Raw genomic sequence first — 25,702 nt, forward strand, 5'->3', positions numbered from 1 at the left:
TGTGAAAATGACCAATATGGCGGTCTTGTAAATACAAAGGATTAAAAGTAGATTTCACACAAAATATAGTCTGCAAGCATAATTAGTGCTTTGACTACTGCTTCGTAGTCTCAGTATTAAGACACATGTTTACAGAGCACTACACAAAGTTAAATATTACTTTTCTAAATGTTATCAGTTAAGCTAGGAATTCAATACAAGGTCAAAAAGTGTAGCATTGGAAAAAATTAGCAGGTCAGGCAGTATCTAAGGAGCAGGACAGTCGATGTTTCAGACTTAAGCCCTTCATCAGGGACGTGACATCATTGCCAACTCTGATCTCCAACATTGAGTCATACAGTCATTGAGATGTGCAGCACAGAAACTGACCCTTCGGTCCAACTCGACGATGCTGACCAGATATCCCAACCCAATCTAGTCCCACCTGCGAGTACCTGGCCCATATCCCTCCAAACCCTTCAAATTCATTTACCAATCCAGAAGCCTATTAAATGTTGCAATTGTACAAGCCTCCAACACTTCCTCTCGCAGCTCATTCCATACACGTGCCACCTTCTGCGTGAAAAAATTACCCCTTCAGTCTCTCTTATATCTTTCCCTGCTCACCTCAAACCTATGTCCTCTAGTTCCGGACTCCCCCACCCCAGGGAAAAGACTATTTATCCTATCCAAGCCCTTCATGATTTTATAAACCTCGATAAGGTCACCCCTCAACCTCCGAAGCTCCAGGGAAAACAAACCCAGCCTATTCACCCTCTCCCTATAGCTCAAATTCTCCAACCCTGGCAACATCCTTGTAAGTCTTTTCTGAACCCTTTCAAAGTTTCACAACATCATTTCCGATAGGAAAGAGACCAGAATTGCATGCAATATTCCAAAAGTGGCCTAACCAACGTCCTGCACAGCAGCAACATGACCTCCCAACTCCTGTACTCAACACTCTGACCAATAAAGGAAAGCATACCAAACACCGCCTTCACTATCCTATCCACCTGCGACTACTTGCAAGGAGCTATGAACCTGCACTCCAAGGTTTCTTTGTTCTGCAACACTCCCCAGATCCTTACCATTAAGTGTATAAATTCTATTAAGATTTGCTTTCCCAAAATGCAGCACCTCACATTTATCTAAATTAAACTCCATCTGCCACTCCTCAGCCCATTGGCCCATCTGATCAAGATCCCACTGTAATCTGAGGTAACCTTCATCGCTGTCCACTGCACCTCCAATTTTGGTGTCATCTGCAAATTTACTAACTGTACTTCTTATGCTCACATCTAAATCATTTAGATAAATGACAAATAGTGGTGGAGCCAGCACCGATTCTTGTGGCACTCCACTGGTCACAGGCCTCCAGTCTGAAAAACAATGCTCCAACACCACCCTCTGTCTTTGACCTTTGAGCCAGTTCTGTATCCAAATGTCTGCAGTCCTCACTTTCTTCTAATTCAATACAAGGAGTTAGTATGGAATGTGATACAGTAAATCAAAACTGAACAGATTTTTAAGCACTTGCCCAGCTCTAACCGCTTCATCAAGACCAAGGTATGGTGTTTTGGAAACAGTTTTATATGGTTGATCCTTTATTCACCTTTAGACAAAATCACATCCTTTCATTGACAATTCGAATGTTTCTTCCCCTGAATAATTCCTTTCTTCTAACTTCCAGATGTATACTCTTTTTATCCATGCTAAAATCATCCTTGTTAAGACTTCACAGCACTGAGATTAAAACTTGCATGCAGTCTTTAACTCCTAAGTTCATCGCTTGCAGTATCGCAAAACGTTTAGATTCACTTGGTCAGAACTTCTCTCTAAACACAAATTCCTGCACGATAGACCTAAACAAGACGACACAACATGCCCAGGGACTCGAGCCAACCTACCATACATCAAAGACATCTCAGAGATGACAACCAAACTACTCTGGCCCTGAAGCATCATGGTAGCTCACAAATCTACTACCACAGCTCCTGATGAATTCAAAGAACCCCCATACCAACAACCGGCAGAACAAATGTCATATAAAGAATACCCTGCAAGGACTGCAACAATCATTACATTGGACAAATGGGCAGGAAGCTAGCCACAAGGATAAACGAGCACCAACTAGCCACCAAAAGACATAACCAACTATCACTGGTATCCATACACACAGACAAAGAGGGACAGCTGTTCGACTCAGACAATACAACTGTCCTGGCACAGGCTAAACACAGACACACACGGGAATTCCTAGAGACCTGGAATTCAAATCGAAACTTCATTAACAGAGATTTACCAACCACTCAAACAATATCACCTACCACAACAAACCAAGGCAGATAAATAGCAAGCAAGACCGAATACCAACGCTGCACTGGAGGTTCACTGATGTTACCTGACATGGTGACGAAACATCTGAAAACAAATCTACCAGCTCAAGTCTACCTTTTCTCTAAACATTTCTTTCAAACTCTTGTTGGGCATCATCTAATTCCATCTTCCTATCTCACCGTACCTTGTACTTTGACATTGCTTTCAGCCTTTTACCTTGATTTTATAACAAATATATCTACTTAACTACTACAATATACATTTGCCAAACTGAAATCCTACATTCATGCAATCAATCCTTCCAATTATTCTGACAGATCTTGGTTAATTTGCATCTCAATTCTCATTTATCTATCTCATTTCAATACTCTTTCACATTCTTACCCAATGAAAATGAAACAGTACAGGCATTTTCAACTTATCTGGTTTCTTGGAGGATAGTATTTTAAACTTTATTGATGACTAAGAACAGCCAAAGTAAATATCATAAATTAGAAAACCTTCCAAACAAAATCAAGTTACCTGAATAGGTTGGCAAGCATGGCTGCCATTACTGGTAAGAATTGCTGACACAGCTTGTAGAATCTTGCCTGTTTCTCCCCAAGCAACTACCAAACTGAAGAGGCAGGCACAAGATAAAGCAGTCAGTGACTGGCTGATATTGTCTGCCATTCCAGTGCTTCTTATTGTTGTTTCTAACAATAAATGGAAGAGAGATTCTGCAGACAAAACCACATTAACAGTTAATTAAAACATACATTACTCATAAAATTCACAGTGATTAAACAGAGTCAAATAAATATAATCAAAGCTTTCACACACCTGCTTCTCGAATATTGTTTCAGGCACATCTTCGCTCTTTCCCATCTTTTAATTATATTTTTAAGCTTACCACAAACATAGTCTCAAGTAAAGTAAAGAACATCTGTTCTCAACCCTGCACTTAAGTCAGTAAATCAAAGCTTACATAGACCCTTTTTCTCACCAACCATCCATAGACAGTCTAATATCCCCACATGGTGACACTACCAACACCAAAAATTCACAGATATAGAGAACACAAGCGTCAAAATTTGAAACTACAATTTTCTTCAGTATGTCTATCATACAGCTAATGCAGAACACAAAAATGAATATTCTGTTTGTTTTTTTTAAAAAGATAATGGCCTTCATTTTGCTTATATGGAAATCAGAATGTTAGTGTGCTCTGTTTATAGTTTAATGAAATATTTAAAATATGAAACCTCAAAATACCCAACTCTCTGTTCAGAACGAAGCTTTTGTAGCTTGTTCACGGATGCTGCTAGGTAGCACAATAGTCTGAATTTTGTGGTCAACAATGAAGTAACAGTAACTCGAGAATTGGTCAAAGATCTCATTGTCTCTGTGCAGTGGATTTCATGTTGCTCCAAAGTTATCTGAAGCTGGTGAAAAAGGAAGGGGCCTTTCTGGAGTCCAGCAAAAGTGATGCAGGTAATCAGGGTAGGCAACTATTGACAATGAAGTATGTGCTCAGACAGCAAAGCAGCAAGCAAAATGCACCAATGATTCTTCACTCTTATTAAACACTACCAAAAATGAAATAAATTTATGCAACAGCGTGTAAAATTTACAAAATTGCAATTTTACCATAATGATAAACAAATATAACATTAGTTATCCAGAGTCAAAATGCTCTTCAACCACAGTCCAAATCACAGGTAAGAAGAAACCTGTTTGCAATATTCATTAACTTGTCTGCAACGGAGACATTAGAGGAAAGGACAACTTCTCAACAATTCATTGTTTCGAGTTTGTAGAGACCGCAAGAGTCAGAACATTTGGATTTATGTTTCTATTTGTGGTGTGGAGCTATGGTACATTCACCTGTGTGGGGGTAGGGGCTGGGGGGGGGGGGGGGGGGGGGGGGGGGGGGGGGGAAAGAGTGAGAGAGAATGCAAATGAATGCCACATTTAAGGAGCAGAACGTAACAAGTTGATATATTAGATGGGTGGCACAGTGGTTAGCACTGCTGCCTCACAGCACCAGGGTCCCAAGTTTGATTCCAGCCTTGTACAATTGTCTGTGTGGAGTTTGTACATTCGCCCAGTGTGTGGGGGTTTCCTCCCACATTCCAAAGATGTGCAGGTCAGGTGAATTGGCCATTCTAAATTGCCCACAGTTGTTAGATGCATTAGTCAGAGGGAGGCGGGTTACTCACCGTGTGGACTTGTTGGGCCAAAGGGCCTGTTTCCACACTATAGGGAATCTAATCTAAGATAAATCACAGATCTATTTGATGGATACTGCTTGCTGGTAATAGCATGGCTGATGTGCTGGGCCAGAACTGTGGTTTGAGAAAAAGTGGCACAGTCTCAGAGACAGGTCAGCTCATCTGAACAGAAAACCGACAAGAAGAGACTTGGGGGCAAATCAGAAAGATCTGGAATATTGTGTCTTTTGGTGGTGTAGGTTGTGGACAGGTTAGGCTATGAAATCTATGAAGGAGAGGACCTGAAAATATCTCAATAAAAGGAACAGAATCTCAACTTTTATGACTCTTGATCAGTGACTCTGGTTGAGAAAATTCACAAAATCTGTTTTGATTGTGTCCACCATTTAATCTGCAGTTTACATCATTTGACCAGAATTCACCTCATGTTAATTCTGGGTGCTTGAGTATACGTTGAATGGTGTTGAGTCTACCCTGCTGACTAAGTTTTTTTGCCCATCTGTTTATAACAATAGAATGCTTCAACTTTATTCTCTTTGAAAATATCTTAGAGCAGCTTATGGATTCCCACATTCCTTACATTCTATAATCTGCTCAAGTTTCCAGAGAATGATGGTGAATGCTACAACTTGCTGTCATTTCTACCACAAATCTAGACCATTAATTGATTTTGTTGCCCATGAAGAACAGTTGTTTTCTTAACATTTTCCAACCAGTTTCAATTTGCATTGTACAATGATCAACAGAAACTTCAAGAACTGGTGATTTTCTACTAGTTCTACCACCATACAAACATTGACTATCACATAAAAGTATATCAAATAACTGAGACTATAACATCAACTTAGCTCAATTTGCATGACTTCATTCATGAAGTCATACACACAAAGCTATCTTAATTCTGATGTATTTAGATTACCCCTGCAACAAGATTACCATCAACCACTCCTATTGTGATTGCCTGACAGAACAATCCAACTAATTTTTAGGTTGTTGATTATTTGCTAAAACATTCAATATCTCAATAGGTCCAAAACTTAGCTTGTTAATAACCTTACCTAGAACATCAGGTGGCTCTGACTGGAGACCTTCTGGCTGTTGTCCTTGAAGCATATCAAGTAGAGCCTGTAAACTTCTCAGACACAATGCAGGATGAGAGAACCGAGTTTCTTTGATAAGCTCAAATACACCACAAAGTCCAATTCCTATGATCTGTTAACACAAGAATTCAGATTATGCACCATTGCATATATGACAGCCGTATTTATGTTTCCTGTGGAAGGAAACTGCAACTTCGTTTGCTATAATTCAAACTATTACATGAGTGCATCTCTCCAAGCATTGTTCACTGCAAAACAAAGAGACTGTTTTACATATGGTATCAGAGAAACATCAGGGTACACAAGGGGCCATTCAATCTGCACAAACACTTCAATTAAGAGTCATTAACTACTCCAATCTCTTAATTTTGCCCAATACCCTCGCATGCTATTTCTACTCAAATATTCATCCAACACCTACTTGAATCTCTCAATTGATGCTGCCTTTGCTACAATTCCAAGCACTGCATTCCATACTACTTGCTGTGTCAAAGGTTTTTCTCACATCACCCTTGCTTCTTTTGTGCAACAATTTAAATCCAACCCCTCTTATTTTCATTCCTTTACCATCGGAAACAGCTTCCCCCAATTTACTCTTCTAACCAGTTCATGATTTTGGAAACTTCTATCAAATTTCCTTTCAGACTTCTTTGCAAGGCAAACAGTCCCAAAAACTACTTCAGGCTATCTGCATATCTTTAAATGTTTGTCTAGAACAAAAGTTCACTGGATGCGATTTAGGAAAATAGTTGTGTACAGTGCTGAAGTCTATTCCGTGGAGGAATATTTTGATTACAATCATGAGGATGAGGTTTACTAGTTATCATAGAAAAAGGGACTTAGAACTTGGATTCTGCAAAACAGGTGACTATTGGTTTCTGTATGCAGAAATCATGATGATTTATGGCACAGAAGGAAATTACTTGGCTCAACGCAACACTGTTGGTTGATAAATGATCTGATCCTGACATGTCCTATAGGCTTTTAGGTTGTTGCACTTCAGGGACAAATGTGTATATCTTTCAAATCTGTTTATCTTTAACATTTCTAAAATTCATAATATTTTACATTGTAGTACAATTTTGGCAGCTTACCTTGAGTGAAGTCACTACGGTCTTATGAAACTATAGGGCTGTTCTCAGAGAAAGACGATTCATGGTAGTTTAACCAGAGGTTCACTACGCCTCAGAGGTTGAGAAGGATATCCCTTCATGGTAGCCTCAGCTGGCTTGGGAACTAAACTCAAGCTGTTGGCATCACACTGTACTGCAAATGTACCGTCCATCAAAATGAGCTAACTATCACCTTGCAATCCCACCACTCCCCCAATCTCTTCCCAACATCTCATGTTACCTTAGGTAGTTTAATTGGAGGTTCCCTCGATTCTTCCTCTTCATCACTGTCCGACTCTCCACTCTGAACTGAATTCTTTGAGGCCAGAGTCAGGGAGGCTTCTTTCCTTTGCCACTCCAAAACACAGTGCCGTACATTACAGTAAACATTGAAGGCTGAAGGGTTACTATGGATTTTGATATCTGGAATAGGCGTTGCATTTTCCAAATTCTCTGTCTAAAGGAAAGTACATAACTCAGATTGCTTCTGCATCAGTAGTAAATTCTTATCATACATTTTGTAGCTCACAACTCATACTCAATCATGCTTCATAAATGTTCTGGAATTTGATGTAATCAAGAGCACACAAGCAGTATCCAGGAAAAAAAATTTAGTTGGGATTTTCAGGGGTATTTGGTACTTCTTTATATAAGTCATCATAATCTCTGCTCCATCAGTGTTAACCATGTTTACATAGCTGTATTGAAATTTGAAATAGCATTAGATAACCAGTGGCAAGTAGAATAAATTTGAGATGGATATCAATGACTGGCTTAACTTCCCAATGTTAGATTATTGATTGCTATATTTTTCATAGGGAAGGTTACTTCTTGGATCATACAATGTAGTCATGATGCTGAAGGAGAGCAACAGAGCCTAACAGAATGCTAGAAATATTTTTGGCAAGCATATCGCAGCAAAACTTGATGTGATCCAATGAGATCTCATGATTGATGGAGTTGATCACTTATATTGCACAGAATGTATGGTAATGGAAACAAGTTACTTTGCATGGTGGAGAAGCTACATGAAAATGATAAACAGGAATGATATCACCAATGATTTATTGACCTTGCCACAAAAATGAAAACATTCAACATGAAGTATATGTATTCTGAAAATGAAACAGCAGGCTTAACTAAAAATATGGATGAACCATTACCTTCTTGACCAGTGTCAACCTTTAAAAATTATCGATCGACAACCTTTCCTAAGATCATTAAAATTAACTATGTTGAACAGATGAGACCAGACTAACCTTCAAGTTTGAGGATTACGTTATCATCATTCTTAATTTCAACATCTCATCCTCATGATCCAGAGCACATATTCTACCCAACTCGGAAATTTAATTTTGAAAAGTACATTTGTTTCTTAAAATATTAATACTTTTTTTTTTAAACCTTTGTTCCTGACAATTCCCCAAGTTCTGTAATGGCTTACTTTAAATGTTTCAATAATTTGGTGGCTTGGCAAAATTATGGAAGAGAACAAAAATTGGTGGATTAACTACACTCAACTTTATTATCAAAAAAGGAGTGTGTGTAGCACACATACTGTCAAACATCAAAATCAGGAAGCTGATCTCTGCTCTCTCAAACCTCACCATTCCTGTACCTCATTGCAAGATATGGCAATTTACCCATTAAATATGCCAGAAAATACTGGGGTTGTACATTCAAGCAGAGATGAATTTTTAGTAAAAATTCAATATATTTCAATTACTGCCAACAACCACCCTGCACGAAACATATCACTTTTAAACAGATGCCCTACTCATTAAGGCTTTAATTATTGTTGGAGGATTATAAAAGATTTCATACTTTGTGATTTACGCCTTTAATCCCTTTCATAATCCTTAATTTCTGCTTCCCTTGGTTTCATTTCCATACATTAAGAAAGCACGTTAAGGTACACTGCCAGAGTCAAAACTTTAGACTCGATGAAAATTCTTCAGTGCAATTAAAGGAGACAGACCATTCCTGGTCTGGTTCACAGGCAAGTCCCAGGTACCCTTTCAAGGACGTGGCTGCATCCTGACTTGGCAATATCCACAAATAATACACAAGCCCAGAGAAAACTGTGATAAACTGTAACTCCAATTAATGGTGAGCATCACTCCTTGACCTATGACAACAAAATCTGTGACTAAGTAGCATTTCATGATAATATTGATATGAGGTGTGAGATTAACATATTTTTACATAATTTAATTTAGAGCTTGGATGTGAATTAGCACCATGTGTGTTTTAAGCGCTATCTGAAGCGATTTAATTTTTAACCTGTATGAATTTCTACAGCTGTGGGGATTTTTCTTAAAAATAAATAGTCTGAGAGATAGTTTTTCGAGCCTAACAAGAATTCGCTTTCATTGGGGAGAATTTCTAAAAGTGAAGAAAATAAACGTGTGTGTATTAGGCTTTCAATTTAGGATATTCTAGAAATTGTGTTTTTCTTTTGATTATGGAAACACTCATAACTTGGAAAAAGCTTCTGGATTTCAGTCTGCATAAGTCTTTGCTGAAGCTGGATGTATAAAACAATTGTGCAAGATGAAAAGAATTGGGCTACAAATGTTAAGAAACAGATTACCTCCATGTAAGGAGTTTAGTTTGAAAGTTCCAGACCAAATGTGTTTAGTTAAAGCACTGAAGGAGCTATTTGAAGCTGAGCAAAATCTCCCTCCAAGGCCCCAAGGGATCCTTCCATATCCGCCACAAGTTCACCTGTACCTCCACACACATCATCTATTGCATCCGCTGCACCCGATGTGGCCTCCTCTATATTGGGGAGACGGGCCGCTTACTTGCGGAACGCTTCAGAGAACACCTCAGGGACGCCCGGACCAACTACCCCGTGGCTCAACACTTTAACTCTCCCTCCCACTCCACCAAGGACATGCAGGTCCTTGGACTCCTCCACCAGCAGAACATAACACGACGGCTGGAGGAGGAGCGCCTCATCTTCCGCCTGGGAATCCTCCAACCACAAGGGATGAACTCAGATTTCTCCAGTTTCCTCATTTCCCCTCCCCCTACCTTGTCTCAGTCGGTTCCCTCAACTCAGCACCACCCTCCCAACCTGCAATCTTCTTCCTGACCTCTCCGCCCCCACCCCACTCCGGCCTATCACCCTCACCTTGACCTCCTTCCACCTATCACATCTCCATCGCCCTCCCCCAAGTCCCTCCTCCCTACCTTTTATCTTAGCCTGCTTGGCATACTCTCCTCATTCCTGATGAAGGGCTTATGCCCGAAACGTCGAATTTCCTATTCCTTGGATGCTGCCTAACCTGCTGTGCTTTAACCAGCAACACATTTTCAACCAAAATCTAAGCTCAGTTCAATCAAGATTCAAGGAAGAGTCCATCAGATTCATAAGGTAAAGAATTGAAGCCGCATTTAAATTAATCCCTGCAGATGGGAATTCTCTCTTCAGTAAGCACTATAAAGGAATGGGTTCATGTTTTATATTATTTCAAACTGTTTAAATTTGTGAAATGCTTAAGTAGTTCACTTAATTTTATTTTATCAAATTTCTTTTGCATAATACTTGTTTAACTGTTAAAACCAATTCTGCACTTTTATTTCAGTGAAAGTTCACTTTGTTAAAAGCTTTAAAAAGCACGAGCTACTAAGTCAGATTTCAGTTTGGGATCGGACTTCATAATAACTTTCAAAAGCTGATTGGGGCAGATGTTCGCAGGTAAAGGGACAGCTGGAAAATGAGAAGCCTTCAGAAATGAGATAACGAAAATCTAGACACAGTATATTCCTGCTAGGGTGAAAGGAAAGGCTGGTAGGTATAGGGAATGCTGGATGACTAAAGAAATTGAGGGTTTGGTCAAAAAAAGGAAACATATGTCAGGTATAGGCAGGATAGATCAAGTGAATCCTGAGAAGAATATAAAGGCAGTAGGAGTATACTTAACTGGGAACTCAGAAGGGCAAAAAGGGGACATAAGATAGCGTTGGCAAATAAAGTTAAGGAGAATCCAAAGGGTTTTTATAAATGCATTAAGGACAAAAGGGTAACTAGGGAGAGAATAGGGCCCCTCAAAGATTAGCAAGGCAGCCTTTGCGTGGAGCTGCAGGAGATGGGGCAGGTACTAAACAAATATTTTCATCAGTATTTACTATAGAAAAGGATATGGAAGATATAGAATGTAAGGAAATAGACGGTGACATCTGGAAAATTTTCCAGAGGAAGACGTGTTAGATGCCTTGAAACACAAAAGTGTATACATAGTCAGGATCTGATCAAGTATACTCTAGAACTCTGTGGGAAACTAGCGAAGTGATTACTGGGCCTCTTACGGAGATATTTGTATCATCGATAGTCAAATGTGGGGTGCCAGAAGACTGGAGGTTGGCTAACTTGGTACCACTGCTTAAGAAAGGTGGTAAGGACAAGCCAGGGAACTATAGCCCAGTGAGTCTGACGTCAGTGATGGGCAGGTTGTTGGAGGGAATCCTGAGGGACAGGATGTACATGTATTTGGAAAGGCAAGGACCAATTAGGGATAGTCAACATGGCTTTATGTGTGGGAAATCATGTCTCAAAACTTGATTGAGTTTTTTTGAAGTAGTAACAGAGGATTGATGAGGGCAGAGTGGTAGATGTGATCTATCTGGATTTCAGTTAGGCGGTTGACAAGATTCCCCATGGGAGACTGGTGAGCATGTTAGATCTCATGGAATACAGGGAGAACTCACCATTTGGATACAGAACTGGCTCAAGACAAAAGATGGAAAATTATAGGCCAATTAGCCTAACCTCGGTTGTTGGTAAAATTCTAGAATCCATCATTAAGGATGAGGTTTCTAAATTCTTGGAACAGCAGAGTCTGATTAGAACAAGTCAACACGGATTTAGTAAGGGGAGGTCATGCCCGACAAACCTGTTGGAATTCTTTGAAGAGGTGACAAGTAGGTTAGACCAGAGAAACCCAGTGGATGTGGTCTATCTAGACTTCCAAAAGGCCTTTGATAAGGTGCCACACGGGAGGCTGCTGAGCAAGGTGAGGGCACATGGTGTTCGAGGTGAGCTACTGGCATGGATTGAGGATTGGCCGTCTGACAGAAGGCAGAGAGTTGGGATAAAAGGTTCTTTTTCGGAATGGCAGCCGGTGACAAGCGGTGTCCCGCAGGGTTCAGTGTTGGGGCCACAGCTGTTCGCATTATATATTAATGATTTGGATGAAGGGACTGGGAGCATTCTAGTGAAGTTTGCAGATGATACTAAGTTAGGTGGACAGGCAGGTAGTACTGAGGAAGTGGGAAGGTTACAGAAGGATCTAGACAGTTTGGGAGAGTGGTCCAGGAAATGGCTGATGGAATTCAACGTGAGCAAATGCAAGGTCTTGCACTTTGGCAAAAAGAATAAAAGCATAGACTATTTTCTAAATGGTGAGAAAATTCGTAAAGCCAAAGTACAAAGGGATCTGGGGAGTGCTAGTCGAGGATTCTCTAAAGGTAAACATGCAGGTTGAGTCTGTGATTAAGAAAGCGAATGCAATGTTGTCACTTATCTCAAGAGGGTTGGAATATAAAAGCACCGTTGTGCTACTGAGACTTTATAAAGCTCTGGTTAGGCCCCATTTGGAGTACTGTGTCCAGTTTTGGTCCCCACACCTCAGGAAGGACATACTGGCACTGGAACGTGTCCAGCGGAGATTCACACGGATGATCCCTGGAATGGTAGGTCTAACATACGAGGAATGGCTGAGGATCCTGGGATTGTATTCATTGGAGTTTAGAAAATTAAGGGGAGACTTAATAGAGACGTACAAGATAATACATGGCTTGGAAAGGGTGGACGCTAGGAAATTGTTTCCATTAGGTGAGAAGACTAGGACCCGTGGACACAGCCTTAGAATTAGAGGGGGTCAATTCAGAACAGAAATGCGGAGACATTTCTTCAGCCAGAGGGTGGTGGGCCTGTGGAATTCACTGCCACGGGTGCAGTGGAGGCCAGGACGCTAAATGTCTTCAAGGCAGAGATTGATAGATTCTTGTTGTCTCGAGGAATTAAGGGCCACGGGGAGAATGCGGGTAAGTGGAGTTGAAATGCCCATCAGCCATGATTGAATGGCAGAGTGGACTCGATGGGCCGAATGGCCTTACTTCCACTCCTATGTCTTATGGTCTTAAAAGGTAGAAGACAGAAGGTGGTGGTGGAGAGTTGTTTTTCAGACTGGAGGCCTGTGACCAGTGGAGTGCCACAAAGATCGGTGCTGGGTCCACTAATTTTCACCATTTATAGAAATTATTTGGATGTAAGCATAAGAGGTATGGTTAGTAAATTTGCTGATGACCCCAAAATTGGAGATGTAGAGAACAGCGAAAAAGGTTACCTCAGATTACAATGGGAAGTTGATCAGATGGGCCAATGGGCTGAGAAGTGGCAGATGGAGTTTAATTTAGATAAATGAGGTGCTGCATTTTGGGAAAGCAAATCTTGGCAGGACTTATACAGTTCATGGTACGGTCCTAGGGAGTGTTGCTGAACAAAGAGACCATGGAGTACAGGTTCATAGCTCCTTGAAAGTGGAGTTGCAGGTAGATAGGATAGTGAAGGTGGTGTTTGGTATGCTTTCCTTTATCGGTCAGAGTACTGAGTACAGGGGTTGGGAGGTCACGTTGCGGCTATACAGGACATTGGCTAGGCCACTGTTGGAATACTGCATGCAATGCTGGTCTCCTTTGTATTGGGAAGATGCTGTGAAACTTGAAAAGGTCCAGAAAAGACTTACAAGGATGTTGCCAGGGTTGGAGGATTTGAGCTATAGGGAGAGTCTGAATAGGCTGGGGTTGTTTTCCCTGGAGCGTCGGAGGCTGAGGGGTGACCTTATAGGGGTTTACAAAATCATGAGGAACATGGATAGGATAAATAGGCAAAGTCTTTACCCTGGGGTGGGGGAGTCCAGAACTAGAGGGCATATGTTTAGGGTGAAAGGGGAAAGATATAAAGGAGACCTTTTTCACGTAGAGGGTGGTACGTGTACAGAATGAGCTGCCAGAGGAAGTGGTGGAGGCTAGTACAATTCCAACATTTAAGAGGCATTTGGATGGGTATATGAATATGAAGGGTTTGGAAGGATATGGGCCAGGTGCTGACAGGTGGGACTAGATTGGGTTGGGACATCTGGTTGGCATGGACAGGTTGGACAGAAGTGTCTGCTTCCATGCTGTACATCTCTAGGACTCTAATAGCTGAGATCATAACACAGTGTAAAATCATCCAAGTAGTGCATCAAAAGTGTTCCGAGCATAAAAGTAAAGGATGGCTTTTTTCTAAGATTAAATTTATAGATGGCTTACGTGCTAAAGAAAAATTACAATGTATGCACGACAGCACTGTTTAATGCTATTTGGGCACGCAATTACATTAACTTGATTTTTAGGCACATTATGCTTAATCAAAACAGGATGTAGCTGTCAAATTATTGTCGGAAATGATCTTAAGTAATTTGTTTGAGAAACCTCAAGAACATTTAGATCTAAATCATTTTTGATTTCTTCTTCTTATTTAAGAGGACATTGTTTCCAACTGAACTGTAAATGGTCCCAATCACTAACTGACTGCATCAAAGAATGCCATACAAACAAAAAGATGGTATTTGGATCATCGTCGGTGCGTAGTCAGCTCCTGCACCATTCCTTTGCTCTTTTCCTATAAGCACTGAAAACCTTTTATTTAAATGTTTATGCAACTCCCTTTATAAAACTCTTATTAAATAAGCTTTCTCCATCCCTTTCAGCAGTGCATTAAATGCAACAACTCGCCTCATACAAAACAAAATTAACTAATTCTTCTTGGATCAATGCAGTTCTGCTAGTTATTTGCCTTTCTGTCATTTGAAAATGGTGACTGGAAAATAATTTTCAAACTATTTGTGATTTTGAGCAACTTTGACAAATGTCCTAAACTTTTCTGCTGTAAATAACTCCAGAATCCAGAGCCTTCCACATAGCCAAAGTCTCTTATCCCCAGTATTATTCTGAATAAACCAAATCTGCAACTTCTGAGGTTTTGGTATCCTGTCTCAAGTTTAGTGCTCAGTGGAGCATTATATTCAAACCAGTATTCTATAAAGGTTGAGATAATTTATTTGCTTTTCTTGGTTTATTAATAAAACTATATAGTATCTAAGCTGCCTTCACAATGTACTTGCTCACATTTAAAGATTGAGCATATATATCTATATACAGACACATCAGGTTTCACTATTCCTGTTCTTCAACATCCCAGTTAAAAATCTCAGTTAATATTGTCTACCCTCACTCCTCCAACCAAAATTTATCACTTCACACTTAAGGATTACATTTGTTCTATCATGTCTGCCAATTTCACCAGACTATAATTTTCAAGTGAGTTATCATCTTGACTGGTTAGCAAATTTGAGTTTTGTACTAATCTGCAAACCTCAGTTATAGCCTATGCACCCAAGTTCAGGTCATTAATATTTAATAAAAAGTAAAGGGGTCCTCATACACAAACAGAGACAACATAATTGACGGGAAAATAACTGTTCAGCTCCACCTCAAACTCATGAATTTTAAATTATGAGTATGGTTTACGATTTGGCAATTGGTCAAGATAGCAAAAAATGATAGTGGAGGGGCAGAAAGCTTTAGAGAGAAAACTCCAGCGCAGGGAGCCTCAGCAGTTAGAAATGTGCCTTTGCATTATAATTAAGGGCAGTTGGCATGGCTTTGAGGGGGGGGAAATCATGCCTCACAAACCTCACTGAGTTCTTTGAGGAGGTGTCAATTCAGGTTGATGACGGTCGAGCAGTGGATGCAGTGTACATGGATTTCAGCAAGGCATTTGATAGGGTTTCCCATAGTAGGCTCATTCAAAGTCAGGAAGCATGGGATACAGGGAAATTTGGGTATCTCGATTCAGAATTGGCTGGCTGACAGAAGGCAGAGAGTGGTTGTAGATGGAAAATATTCTGACTGGAGAACAATATTGAGTGGGGTCCCGCAGGGCTCTGTTCTTGGGCCTCTGCTCTTTGTAGTTTTTATAAATGACTTGGATGAGGAGGTTGAGGGGTGGATTAGTAAATCTGCAGATGACACAAAGGGTGGAGGTGCCATTGATAGTACAGAGGGCTATTGCAGGCTGCAGCACACAGACAGGATGCAGAGCTGGGCTAATAAATGGCAGATGGAGTTCCACCTGGATAAATGCGAAGTGATGCATTTTGGAAGGTCGAACTCGAATGCTGAATATAAGATTAAAGACAGGATACTTGGCAGAGTGGAGGAATAGAGGGATCTGGGTGTGCAAGTACATAGATCCCTCAAAGTTGCCACACAGGTGGATAGAATTGTTAAGAAAGCATATGGTGCTTTGTCTTTCATTAACAGGAGTTTAAGAGCCACGTGGTTTTGTTGCGGCTCTACAAGTCCCTGGTGAGACCACACTTGGAATACGGTGTCCAGTTTTGGTCGCCCTACTACAGGAAAGATAGAGGTTTTGGAGAGGGTGCAAAGAAGGTTTATCAAGATGCTGCCTGGACTGGAGGACTTGCCATATGAAGAAAGGTTGAACAAGCTTGGACTTTTCTCTCTGGAGAGGAGGGAGAGAGGAGACCTGATCGAGGTGTACAAAATAATGAGAGGAATAGATCGAGTCAATAGCCAGAGACTTTTCCCCAGGGCAGGAGAAGTCATAGTTTGAAGATATTAGGAGAAAGGTATAAAGGAGACATGAGAGGTAGGTTCTTTATGCAGAGGGTTGTGAATGCATGGAATGCATTATCAGTTGAAGTGGTGGAAGCGAAGTCATTCGGGACATTTAAGCGACTGTTGGACATGCACATGGATAGCAGTGAGTTGAGGGGTGAGTAGGTTAAGTTACTATATTTTACATTAGGATCAAGTCTTGGTACAACATCGTGGGCTTAAGGGCCTGTTCTGTGCTGTACTTTTCTATGTTCTATGTACTGTTAATCATTAGCTATTCCCAATTGCCACACAATATTTTCCGAACTACTCAAGAAATAGATCTACTCACCTTTGTTCGTGTTTTCACTTTGGACTTAGTCTTCTGCTTCCTTTTAAGTTTCTTCTTGCTCAAACCTTTTTTATTTCTGGAACAGCAATGAAAGTTTAAGAGTTAAAGGGCACTACACAACTAAATCTTTCGACACATTGTTCTGCTTTACCATACATTTCGTTAACGTTAACGCGATTGTCAAATTTGGGACACTGTTTCTTAAGCATAAAATTTTAAAATGTGTGTTGGCAGTAAACGCGATTACATCAGAAACAGTGCTTAGTGTTGGCGAAGTGTATGCGGGTTTGCACAAGAACGCAACCATCACGTTATAGAAGAACTACCTGTAGCTTTATCAAAATAAAGCGAAACCAAACTTTTGGAAAAATTTAACAAATAAAGTAATTCTGAAAAGGCAATCGGAGTCACAGAGTTGTTGCAGCATGGAAACTGACCCTTTGTTCCTACTCAGGAAATGTGGAAGGCAGATGCTGGAGATCAGAATCAAAAAGTGTGGCACTGGACAAACACAGGCCAGATAGCATCCGAGGAGCAGGAGAATCGACATTTTGGACATAAGTCCTTCATCAGGAATGGTTGAATTTATCCATTAAACTATTCTTATTTTCCAGCTTTTGGCCCATATCTAAATCCTTCCTATTCATACACCCATCCAGATGCCTTTTGAATGTTGCAATTGTACCATCCTCCCCCACTTCTCCCAGCAGCTCATTCAGTGCACCATCCTCTGCATGGAAAAATTGAACCTTAGGTCCCTTTTAAGTCTTTCCTCTCTCACCTTTAACCTCTGCCTTTTAGTTTTGCACTCCCCTATCCTAGGAAAAAGACCTTGACTCTTCACCCTATCCATGTCCCTCATGATTTTATAAACTTCTATGAGGTCACCCTCAGCCTCTGATGCTCCAGAGAAAAATAACCTTGGTCTATTTAGCCTCTCCCTATAGCTCAAACCCTCCAACCCTAGCGACATCCTTGTTAATCTTTTCTGCACCCTTTCAAGTTTAATATCTCTCCTACAGCAGAGAGAGACCAGAACTGATGCACTATTCCAAAAATGACCTAACCAATGTAGTATACAGCTGCATCATGACCTCTCAAATCCTAAACTCAATGCACTGAACAATAAAGGCAACTGTACAAACTGCCATCTTCACTACCTTACCTCTGATTCCATCTTCACTGATATATGCAATCATTAAACTGGCACTACATGAATATATGTATTAACTATCAGGAGCTATTAAACAAATATTAAAAAGGTTCATCTTTAATAATTTGGCACACCAACAATACACACTGATAAATCTACATTTTATGTATAAAATAGAACAAGGCTACTTTATAAAAACCCATCTGCCTCAATATAGAAATAATAAGTTATTTTAATAAGGCAAGAATTCTGGTGGCTTTTTTTGATGGATTGTAAGTTTGTGCTCCACATTTTTCCAATTCACCTTACAGGAGCCTTCACATAGATTCTGGCTAGCAAGGGAACAAGAATTGTTTTAAGGAGACAAACAATTTACCTCTTCTCAGTGCTGAATTGGTATTTTGAAGTGTTGTATTAGTGCGAACCTACAACCCTCACTCCCGTATTAAGTCAGATCCTCAATACAAATGGGCTCAGTCCAGCATTTTCAACTATTTCAAAAACCTTTGTTCATTCAAGTTTAAAAATAGGAAACCATTTTTGTGAGTAATGTACTTGCTGACATTACAATATCAAAAATTGAAATTTTCAGCAGCAGGAGTTTTATTCGTAAAAATCTGCTTCAAAATGGAATGGAGTGATTCTCTACCTAAATTAATGATAAAATTGGACAAATATTCAAGATCCCTTGCCTTACAGGGCATTCTACATGAAAAGCGGGACTTTCTTCCCTGCAAAGTGGAACAGTACTCAATGCACATTGTTCAAGTATACAACTTACAGTACATGTATCACTTTCCATAAATTTGACATCATAAACACCTTTTTCTATTGTAATATTATCCATTTGGCTCCTGCTTCAACACACCAACTAAAACCTTGATCAGTGTTTCTGTCAACTTCATGCTAGATTATGTGTTCTCCACAGCAGCCTCCCATCCTCTATCCTGCTCAAATTTTTGCTCATCCAAAACTTTACTGCTCATATCATAATCTGCATCAAGTCCCACTCATCTGTCATCCCCATGTTTGCTGATGTAGAATAGCACCCAGCAATTCAACATCTCCATTTTAAAATCCTCATCCTGTTGCCCAAACTCCTTTTAGGCCTTTCTCTCTGTAACCTCGTCCAACACTCCTTGAAAACTCCACATTTTTCCAACTGAGTATATAAATCACCCTAACTCCATCTTCATCACTACGAGAAGTCTTGTCTTCAACCTTTTGGATTCAAAGCCCTTGAATTCTGTCCCGAGTCTCTTCAATTTGCTTTCCTCCTGCAAGATTCTTTTAAAACATGCTTCTGACCAATCTTGTAGCCAGTCCTGTTAATATTCCCTCCTTTGGCTAAATGTTTACTTTCACATTATGCCACGTGAAATATTATGCAATGTGTTCCTATAGTAAAAGATGAGATTGGAACTTGTTGCACGATACATATTTTGATCTTTCCAAGTATAACAGATGTTCATATCTTTGTTTCCCCAAGGAAAATGCAAATAAAGTACTCTTTGATAAAAATAAATCAACTGCCTCACGAAACAATATAATGTTCTGTGTCATTTGGTGGTTCCTCTTCTCCTCCTTTAAATGAGAGAAACATGGCTATCGTTTTTAGAAACTAGTGGAAAATCCTAGGATCATGTGTTTGGTATTGATTTCATGAAGCATGCATAGATTCAGGTAAGCATTTGCAATGAAAAAAATAAGCCCTCCAGTATCTTTTACTGTAAATTTCTGGGGTTCAAGAATATTGAGGACATATCTAGTTATGAAATATACAATTAATTCCTCAATATATTTCACTTTTTTCAAAATTTAGACATATTACTGTACTGATAAAAGCAAACTTTAAGTTCACAACCTAAAGGACCACAATCAAGAGTTACTTCAAAATTGTGTGGATTCAGGTTCCTTAAAAAAAATTATGCCAATTAGAAATATTCTCAAAGTGGCTACAAAAACCTTTTTCGCAAAGACCATTACTAGAATAAGAAATAATAAACAAAACAATTCTATTGAAATAAATAAGCTTTAAAGAAATTATTTAGCCATTACAGTTCAACTTTCTTATTCAGTCAGGGGAATGAGAGCTTCACTGGTTGGGCCAGCAGTTACAGCCCATTCTAACTGTCCTTGACAAATGGTAGTGAAATGCCTTTTTGAACCACTGCAGTTCATTTCCCGTCAGTTGACCTAAAATATTGAGTACGCTCCACAAGCTTGACCCGCAACAGTGAAGGAACAGCAATACATTTTCAAGTCAGGATGAGATGTGACTTGAAGGAGAATTTTCAGGTGACTGCGTCCCCCAACGTATCTGCAGCTTTTGTCCTTCTAGATGGTGACAGTTATGAATTTCAAAGGTGCTGTCCGTGGAGACTTGCTGAATTTCTGCAGTACGTTTTGTAAATGGTACACACTGCTGCTGAGCTTTTCCAGAATACAAGACTTCTAGCATTCACTATTGTCTAATATCACTTTTTTATAAAAAATCAGATTGGTATAGCATTATTAAATTAAAACTGGACTATTTCACTGGTCACAGCAAAGAATTCATATCCAATTTGCACAAGATAAGATTTAGTATGAACAAAGCAATTATACATCCAAGGATTGGATTTCTGAACTGGTCTTTAAAGTCTCAGAACTGAAATCTACTTCAGCTAAATGTCACCTTCAGGGAAGCTTTGCTTACTCAACTTAGAATTGAGGATACTCCCCAGATGGGTTTGCAATTAGCTTCTGTGATGTGTCATATCAGGCCAAACCCAAGAATGCAGAACTTCTGTATGCTACCCAATCCTGATCTCTGCTTCCTCCACATCTGTTCCATTGATAATTTTTCTCCATTACCAATCTTTCTTCAAAACAACCTTAACAGTGTTGGACTGCTCAAACTGTTGACTTGAGCAACTTTTACACTTTAGGATACTGGCCTGTAGAATGTTGAAGATGTGGGGCAAATTACTAGGTTACTTTTCCTATTTTAAGAGGGAGTATTCCTCTCTCAAAATTAGCAGTTTTTGGACAATTCATTTTGCACTGAACAAATGGATCATCAGCAGATCGACGTGAGCTTGTTTGTGATCAAAGGTGACTTTTTTCATTTAAGTCCCATCATTTTCTGAATCTATACATTCTACACATCCAGCCAAGATCAGTACTACTAATCCGCCAACTAAAATGTTATCATTTATATCAAAGCCCATTATCCTCAAATATCAAAACTTTATTTTCTCTGAAAATTCATAAACACAATTTATTATGTAAAACAGTGGCAAGTTTTTTGTTATCCCTACATGGTACTTGGAATCCAATGGAAAATAAAGAAATAATATTCAACATTTCTTGGAATGAGACTGGTGGCTCCTCGGAAAATCCAACTTACTATTGCTGTATCAGTTTGAGTTTAAAAGCTGTGGGAACTTTATAAACATCCACTCATTTCCTTATCTTCAATTGGGTCAATGGGCTGAAGAGTGGCAAATAGAGTTTAATTTGGCTAAGTGCGAGATATTACATTTAGGTAAAATCAAAGACAAGACTTACACAATTGTAAGTAGCGTCTTAGCCTGTGTTGTAGAACAAAGAGACTCAAGATTCAGGTACATAATTCTTTGATGTTTGCACCACAAAGTGTGGCTCAGTGGCTAGCACTGCTGCCTCAGCACCAGGATCCCAGGTGTGGAGTTTGCACATTCTCCCCATGTCTGCGTGGGTTTCCTCCGGGTGCTCCAGTTCCCTCCCACAGTCCAAAGATGTGCATATCAGGTGAACTGGCCATACTAAATTGCCAATAACATCATGTGCATTAGTCAGAGGGGAAACGGGTCTGAGTGGATTACTCTTCAGAAGTTCGGTGTGGACTGGTTGAGCCGAAGGGCCTGTTTCCACACTGTAGGTAATCTAATCTAATCTATAGTTAGGATGATTAAGGCAGCTTTGTCATGCTTGCCCTCATTGCTCAGACCTATGAGTATGAGTTGGGATGGGTTAGGGTTAGTGAGGCCTCTTCTGGATTACTGTGTCCAGTCTGGTTATCCTATTTTTTGGAAGGACATTATTAATCTGGAGAAGGCTCAAAGTTTTTTCCAGGAAGTTACCAGGAATGGAGGGTTTGAGTTATAAGAAGAGGCTGGAAAGGCTGGGAATTTTTTTTTTCACTGAAATGTACAAGGTTGAGAAGTGACCTTATAGAAGTTTGTAAAATAATGGTATAGATAAGATGAATAAATAACAGGTGTCTTTTCCCTAGGGTGGGAGCTTTGAAAAATAAGGGACATATTTAAGATGTCTTTATAATGGTTTAGTTATGGTCGGTATGGATTGGTTGGATTGAATGCTCTGTTACTGTGCCGAACGACTAATGACTCTCACTCACATCACCCATGTCCCTCAACCGAGGAGGAATTTGGTCTTCACATAGCAAGCATAAAAAGACAAGTCGATTAGCCCATTACTTCCACATTTCATACAGAATTACCAACACCATAAATATTCCATGTAAACTTTTGTATTAATACCTCAAGATGAAGAGCACAAGATACATGTTAATTACTCTTCCCACTTCCATTATCTAAGCGAAACATCCTACATAGTTCAAGACATCACCTCCTAACATTCAAAGTAAGATTGCAGGCTTACAAAGCAGAAAATTACCAAAAGACAAAAATTCACAACACAATGGCAAAACAATGCAAAAAATACTTGGGATGACTGATTCAAGATCAAAGCCTATCCTGCAACTATAATCAAGCATTTTAAAATCGAGAAACTGCTGTTATATTTAAGAAAATCAGTTTATGACCTTTACCATTAGCAATTTTACAACTACTAGCTAGCAGTCCAAGTTGTTTATGTTGTCTGAGAAGCCTGAAAAACAAATAAATGTGTTCAACTATTCATCTTGGTCTGACCAAGTAAAGAAATGCAAATTTAAATTGCAGGCAAATTAGATTAGCATTAAGAATTAAATTATAATTTGGGAAACTATACACGCCAATAAAATTTATCTCCCCAAATGAACACTTGTCATTCAAATGCTCGATTTCACACATTTCCTAGCAACTAAATGGTGTTTATGCTCACATCAAAATTTCTGTTAACATAAAGAAGTTAATTTACAAAACTTTACATAATTGCCCATCTAATCATTCATTCTGCAAAATAAAGTGAACATTAAAAGTTACTGGAAGAGTGACTTTAAAGATTCTGGCATTTCCAACATAATCTAAACAATTAAAATGCAAATAAAGCAGCCTTATCTGCACTTATATTAACTTGTTAATTTATTCTGGGCTTAATTCTTAAGGGGCTGGAGATACACAATGACTTACTTCCACCCAAATATCATTGTTGTCACAACAGTGGCTAAATGCTAATTAAAATACATTAGTAAAATGCTAAAATTTGCAAATAACAGCAACATACAATTAAACCTGGTGTGCAGTTCCAAAAATGCCATGGTACTCATCTTCAACTGAGCAAAGGTCAAACTGAATAATGCCAGGCAGAAATTTTTTAAAAATAATTTGGTGTTAAACATTTTTAAGGGGAAACCTTTGCAATATATATCACCAGAAATATACATTATTATTAAAATTTTAAAAATTAATTGACAATAGACAATAATTGACACAGGCTGCCTGATTTTGAAATTATTTAGGATACAGACAATTTTGTTCGAAGAAGTGAGATGGAATAATTGTCCCCGAAAACAGGAATTTGAAAACCAGGCATTAACATCAGTAAGAGTAGTGTGTGTGTGTTGCTGGAAAAGCATCGCAGGTCAGACAGCATCAGAGGAGCAGGAGAATCAACGTGTCGGGCATAAGCCCTTCATCAAGAAGGGCTTACCCATTAACTTGGGTCAGACAAGTGCAAGTAAAATAAAGCTTCAAATAGCTAAGAAACTAACGTTCACCTGTCATTCTCTTAACAATCATCAACAGTTAGTAACTTAATTATATGTTTGTTGGAAAAAATTCAATCTGGAGTGACAAAATCTGCCTTTAAAGTTCTAGAAAAATGTACATGAACCACGGGACTTTTTAAAAATATCTTAAACATAGTGTTTGCAACAATCTATTTCTTACAAGACAATTAAAGCATTGTAGTCATGTTCGCATCGACGTCATTTTAAAAGAAAAACTGCCCTTCTTTTCAAATTTACCAAAACTAAAGCTATTACTTCGCAACAGTTTAAATCATTTAACTATTTCAATAGCTGCCTCACTAATTTTGTCTGCAAATTTTTTTTGGTTGCAAGTGAATTTTAGTTTTAGTCTGGATTGCGCAATGTGATACAGACGGATGGAGAGGACAGCAAGTAGCCACTAGATTTATAGTTGGCTGTTCCAGTGAAGTACTCAGCCACTGTATAACTGCAGCTTGAGTTTAAGCAGTACAAAATTTGAGACTTTATTTCAATATTCAGCAGCTAATCCTTGTTTACTAATATAATAAATATGGTGAGAGTCATAAGAACATGATTACCTTATTGGGATTGTATTATAGAGCGCCTAATAGTCAGTGGAAAATTGAGAAACAAATTTGTAAGGAGATCTCATATCTGTAAGAATAGTAGGGTGATTATGGTAGGGGATTTTAACTTTGCAAACATAGATTGTGACTGCCATGGTGTTAAGGGTTTAGATGGAGAGGAATCTGTAAAGTATGTACAAGAAAATTTTCTGATTCAGTATGTGGATGTACCTACAGGAGAAGGTGCAAAACTTGACCTGCTCTTGGGAAATAAGGCAGGGCAGATGACTGAGTTGAGCACTTTGGGGCCAGCAACCATAATTCTATTAGCTTTAAAATAGTGATGGAAAAGAACAGACCAGATCTGAAAGTTGAAGTTCTCAATTGGAGGAAGGTTAATTTTGAAGGTATTAGACAAGAATTTTCAAAAGCTGATTGGGGGCAGATGTTCGCAGGTAAAGGGACGGCTGGAAAATGGGAAGACTTCAGAAATAAGAATGATAATCCATGCACCGTATATTCCTGTTAGGTTAAAAGGAAAGGCTGGTAGGTGCAGGGAATAAAGAAATTGAGGGTTTGGTTAAGAAAAAGAAGGAAGCATATATCAGGTGTAAGACAGGAGAGATCGAGTGAATTCTTCGAAGAGTATAAAGGCAGTAGGAGTATACTTAAGAGAAATCAGGAGGGCAAAAAGGAGACATGAGATAGCTTTGACCAATAAAGTTAAAGAGAATCCAAAGGGTTTTTACAAATCTACTAAGAACAAAAGTGTAACTAGAGAGAGAATAGGGCCCCTCAAAGGTCAGCAAGGCAGCCTGTGTAGAGCTGCAGAGGATGGGGAGAGATACTAAATCAGTATTTTGTATCAGTATTTACAGTGATGTGTGGAAAAGGACATGGAAGATAGAATGTAGGGAAATAGATGGTGACATCTTCAAAAATGCCCTATTACTGGGGAGGAAGTGCTGGATGTCTTGAAACACATAGAAGTGGATACATCCCGAGGACCTGATCAGGTGGACTCTGTGGGAAGCTGGGGAAGTGATTGCTGGGCCCCTGGCTGAGATATTTGTATTATCGATAGTCAAACGTGAAGTGCCAGAAGACTGGAGGTTGGCTAATGTGGTGCCACTGTTTAAGAAAGGTGGTAAGGACAAGCCAGGGAACTATAGACCATTGAGCCTGACATCAGTGGTGGACAAGTGTTTGGAAGAAATCCTGAGGGACAGGATGTACACGTATTTGGAAAGGCAAGGACTGATTAGGCATAGTCAACATAACTTTGTGCATGAGAA

The 25,702-nt window shown here is 39.3% G+C and overlaps 1 protein-coding gene across 9 annotated transcripts in view; it reads right to left on the minus strand.

Annotated features, from left to right (window-relative positions):
- The window catches only part of mycbp2 (MYC binding protein 2), a 245,305-nt gene that overhangs the window by 188,088 nt on the left and 31,515 nt on the right, over positions 1-25,702 (minus strand). For all 9 annotated transcript variants that reach the window (XM_060825911.1, XM_060825914.1, XM_060825918.1 and 6 more), the window contains exons 2-5: positions 16,769-16,844; positions 6,983-7,198; positions 5,588-5,741; positions 2,839-3,035 (exon numbers count right to left, since the gene is read on the minus strand). In XM_060825911.1, the coding sequence (XP_060681894.1) occupies positions 2,839-3,035; positions 5,588-5,741; positions 6,983-7,198; positions 16,769-16,844 (643 nt within the window). The remainder of the gene's footprint in view (positions 1-2,838; positions 3,036-5,587; positions 5,742-6,982; positions 7,199-16,768; positions 16,845-25,702) is intronic.

Source organism: Hemiscyllium ocellatum, chromosome 6, assembly GCF_020745735.1.
Source record: "Hemiscyllium ocellatum isolate sHemOce1 chromosome 6, sHemOce1.pat.X.cur, whole genome shotgun sequence".
NCBI classification, from domain to species: Eukaryota; Metazoa; Chordata; class Chondrichthyes; order Orectolobiformes; family Hemiscylliidae; genus Hemiscyllium; species Hemiscyllium ocellatum.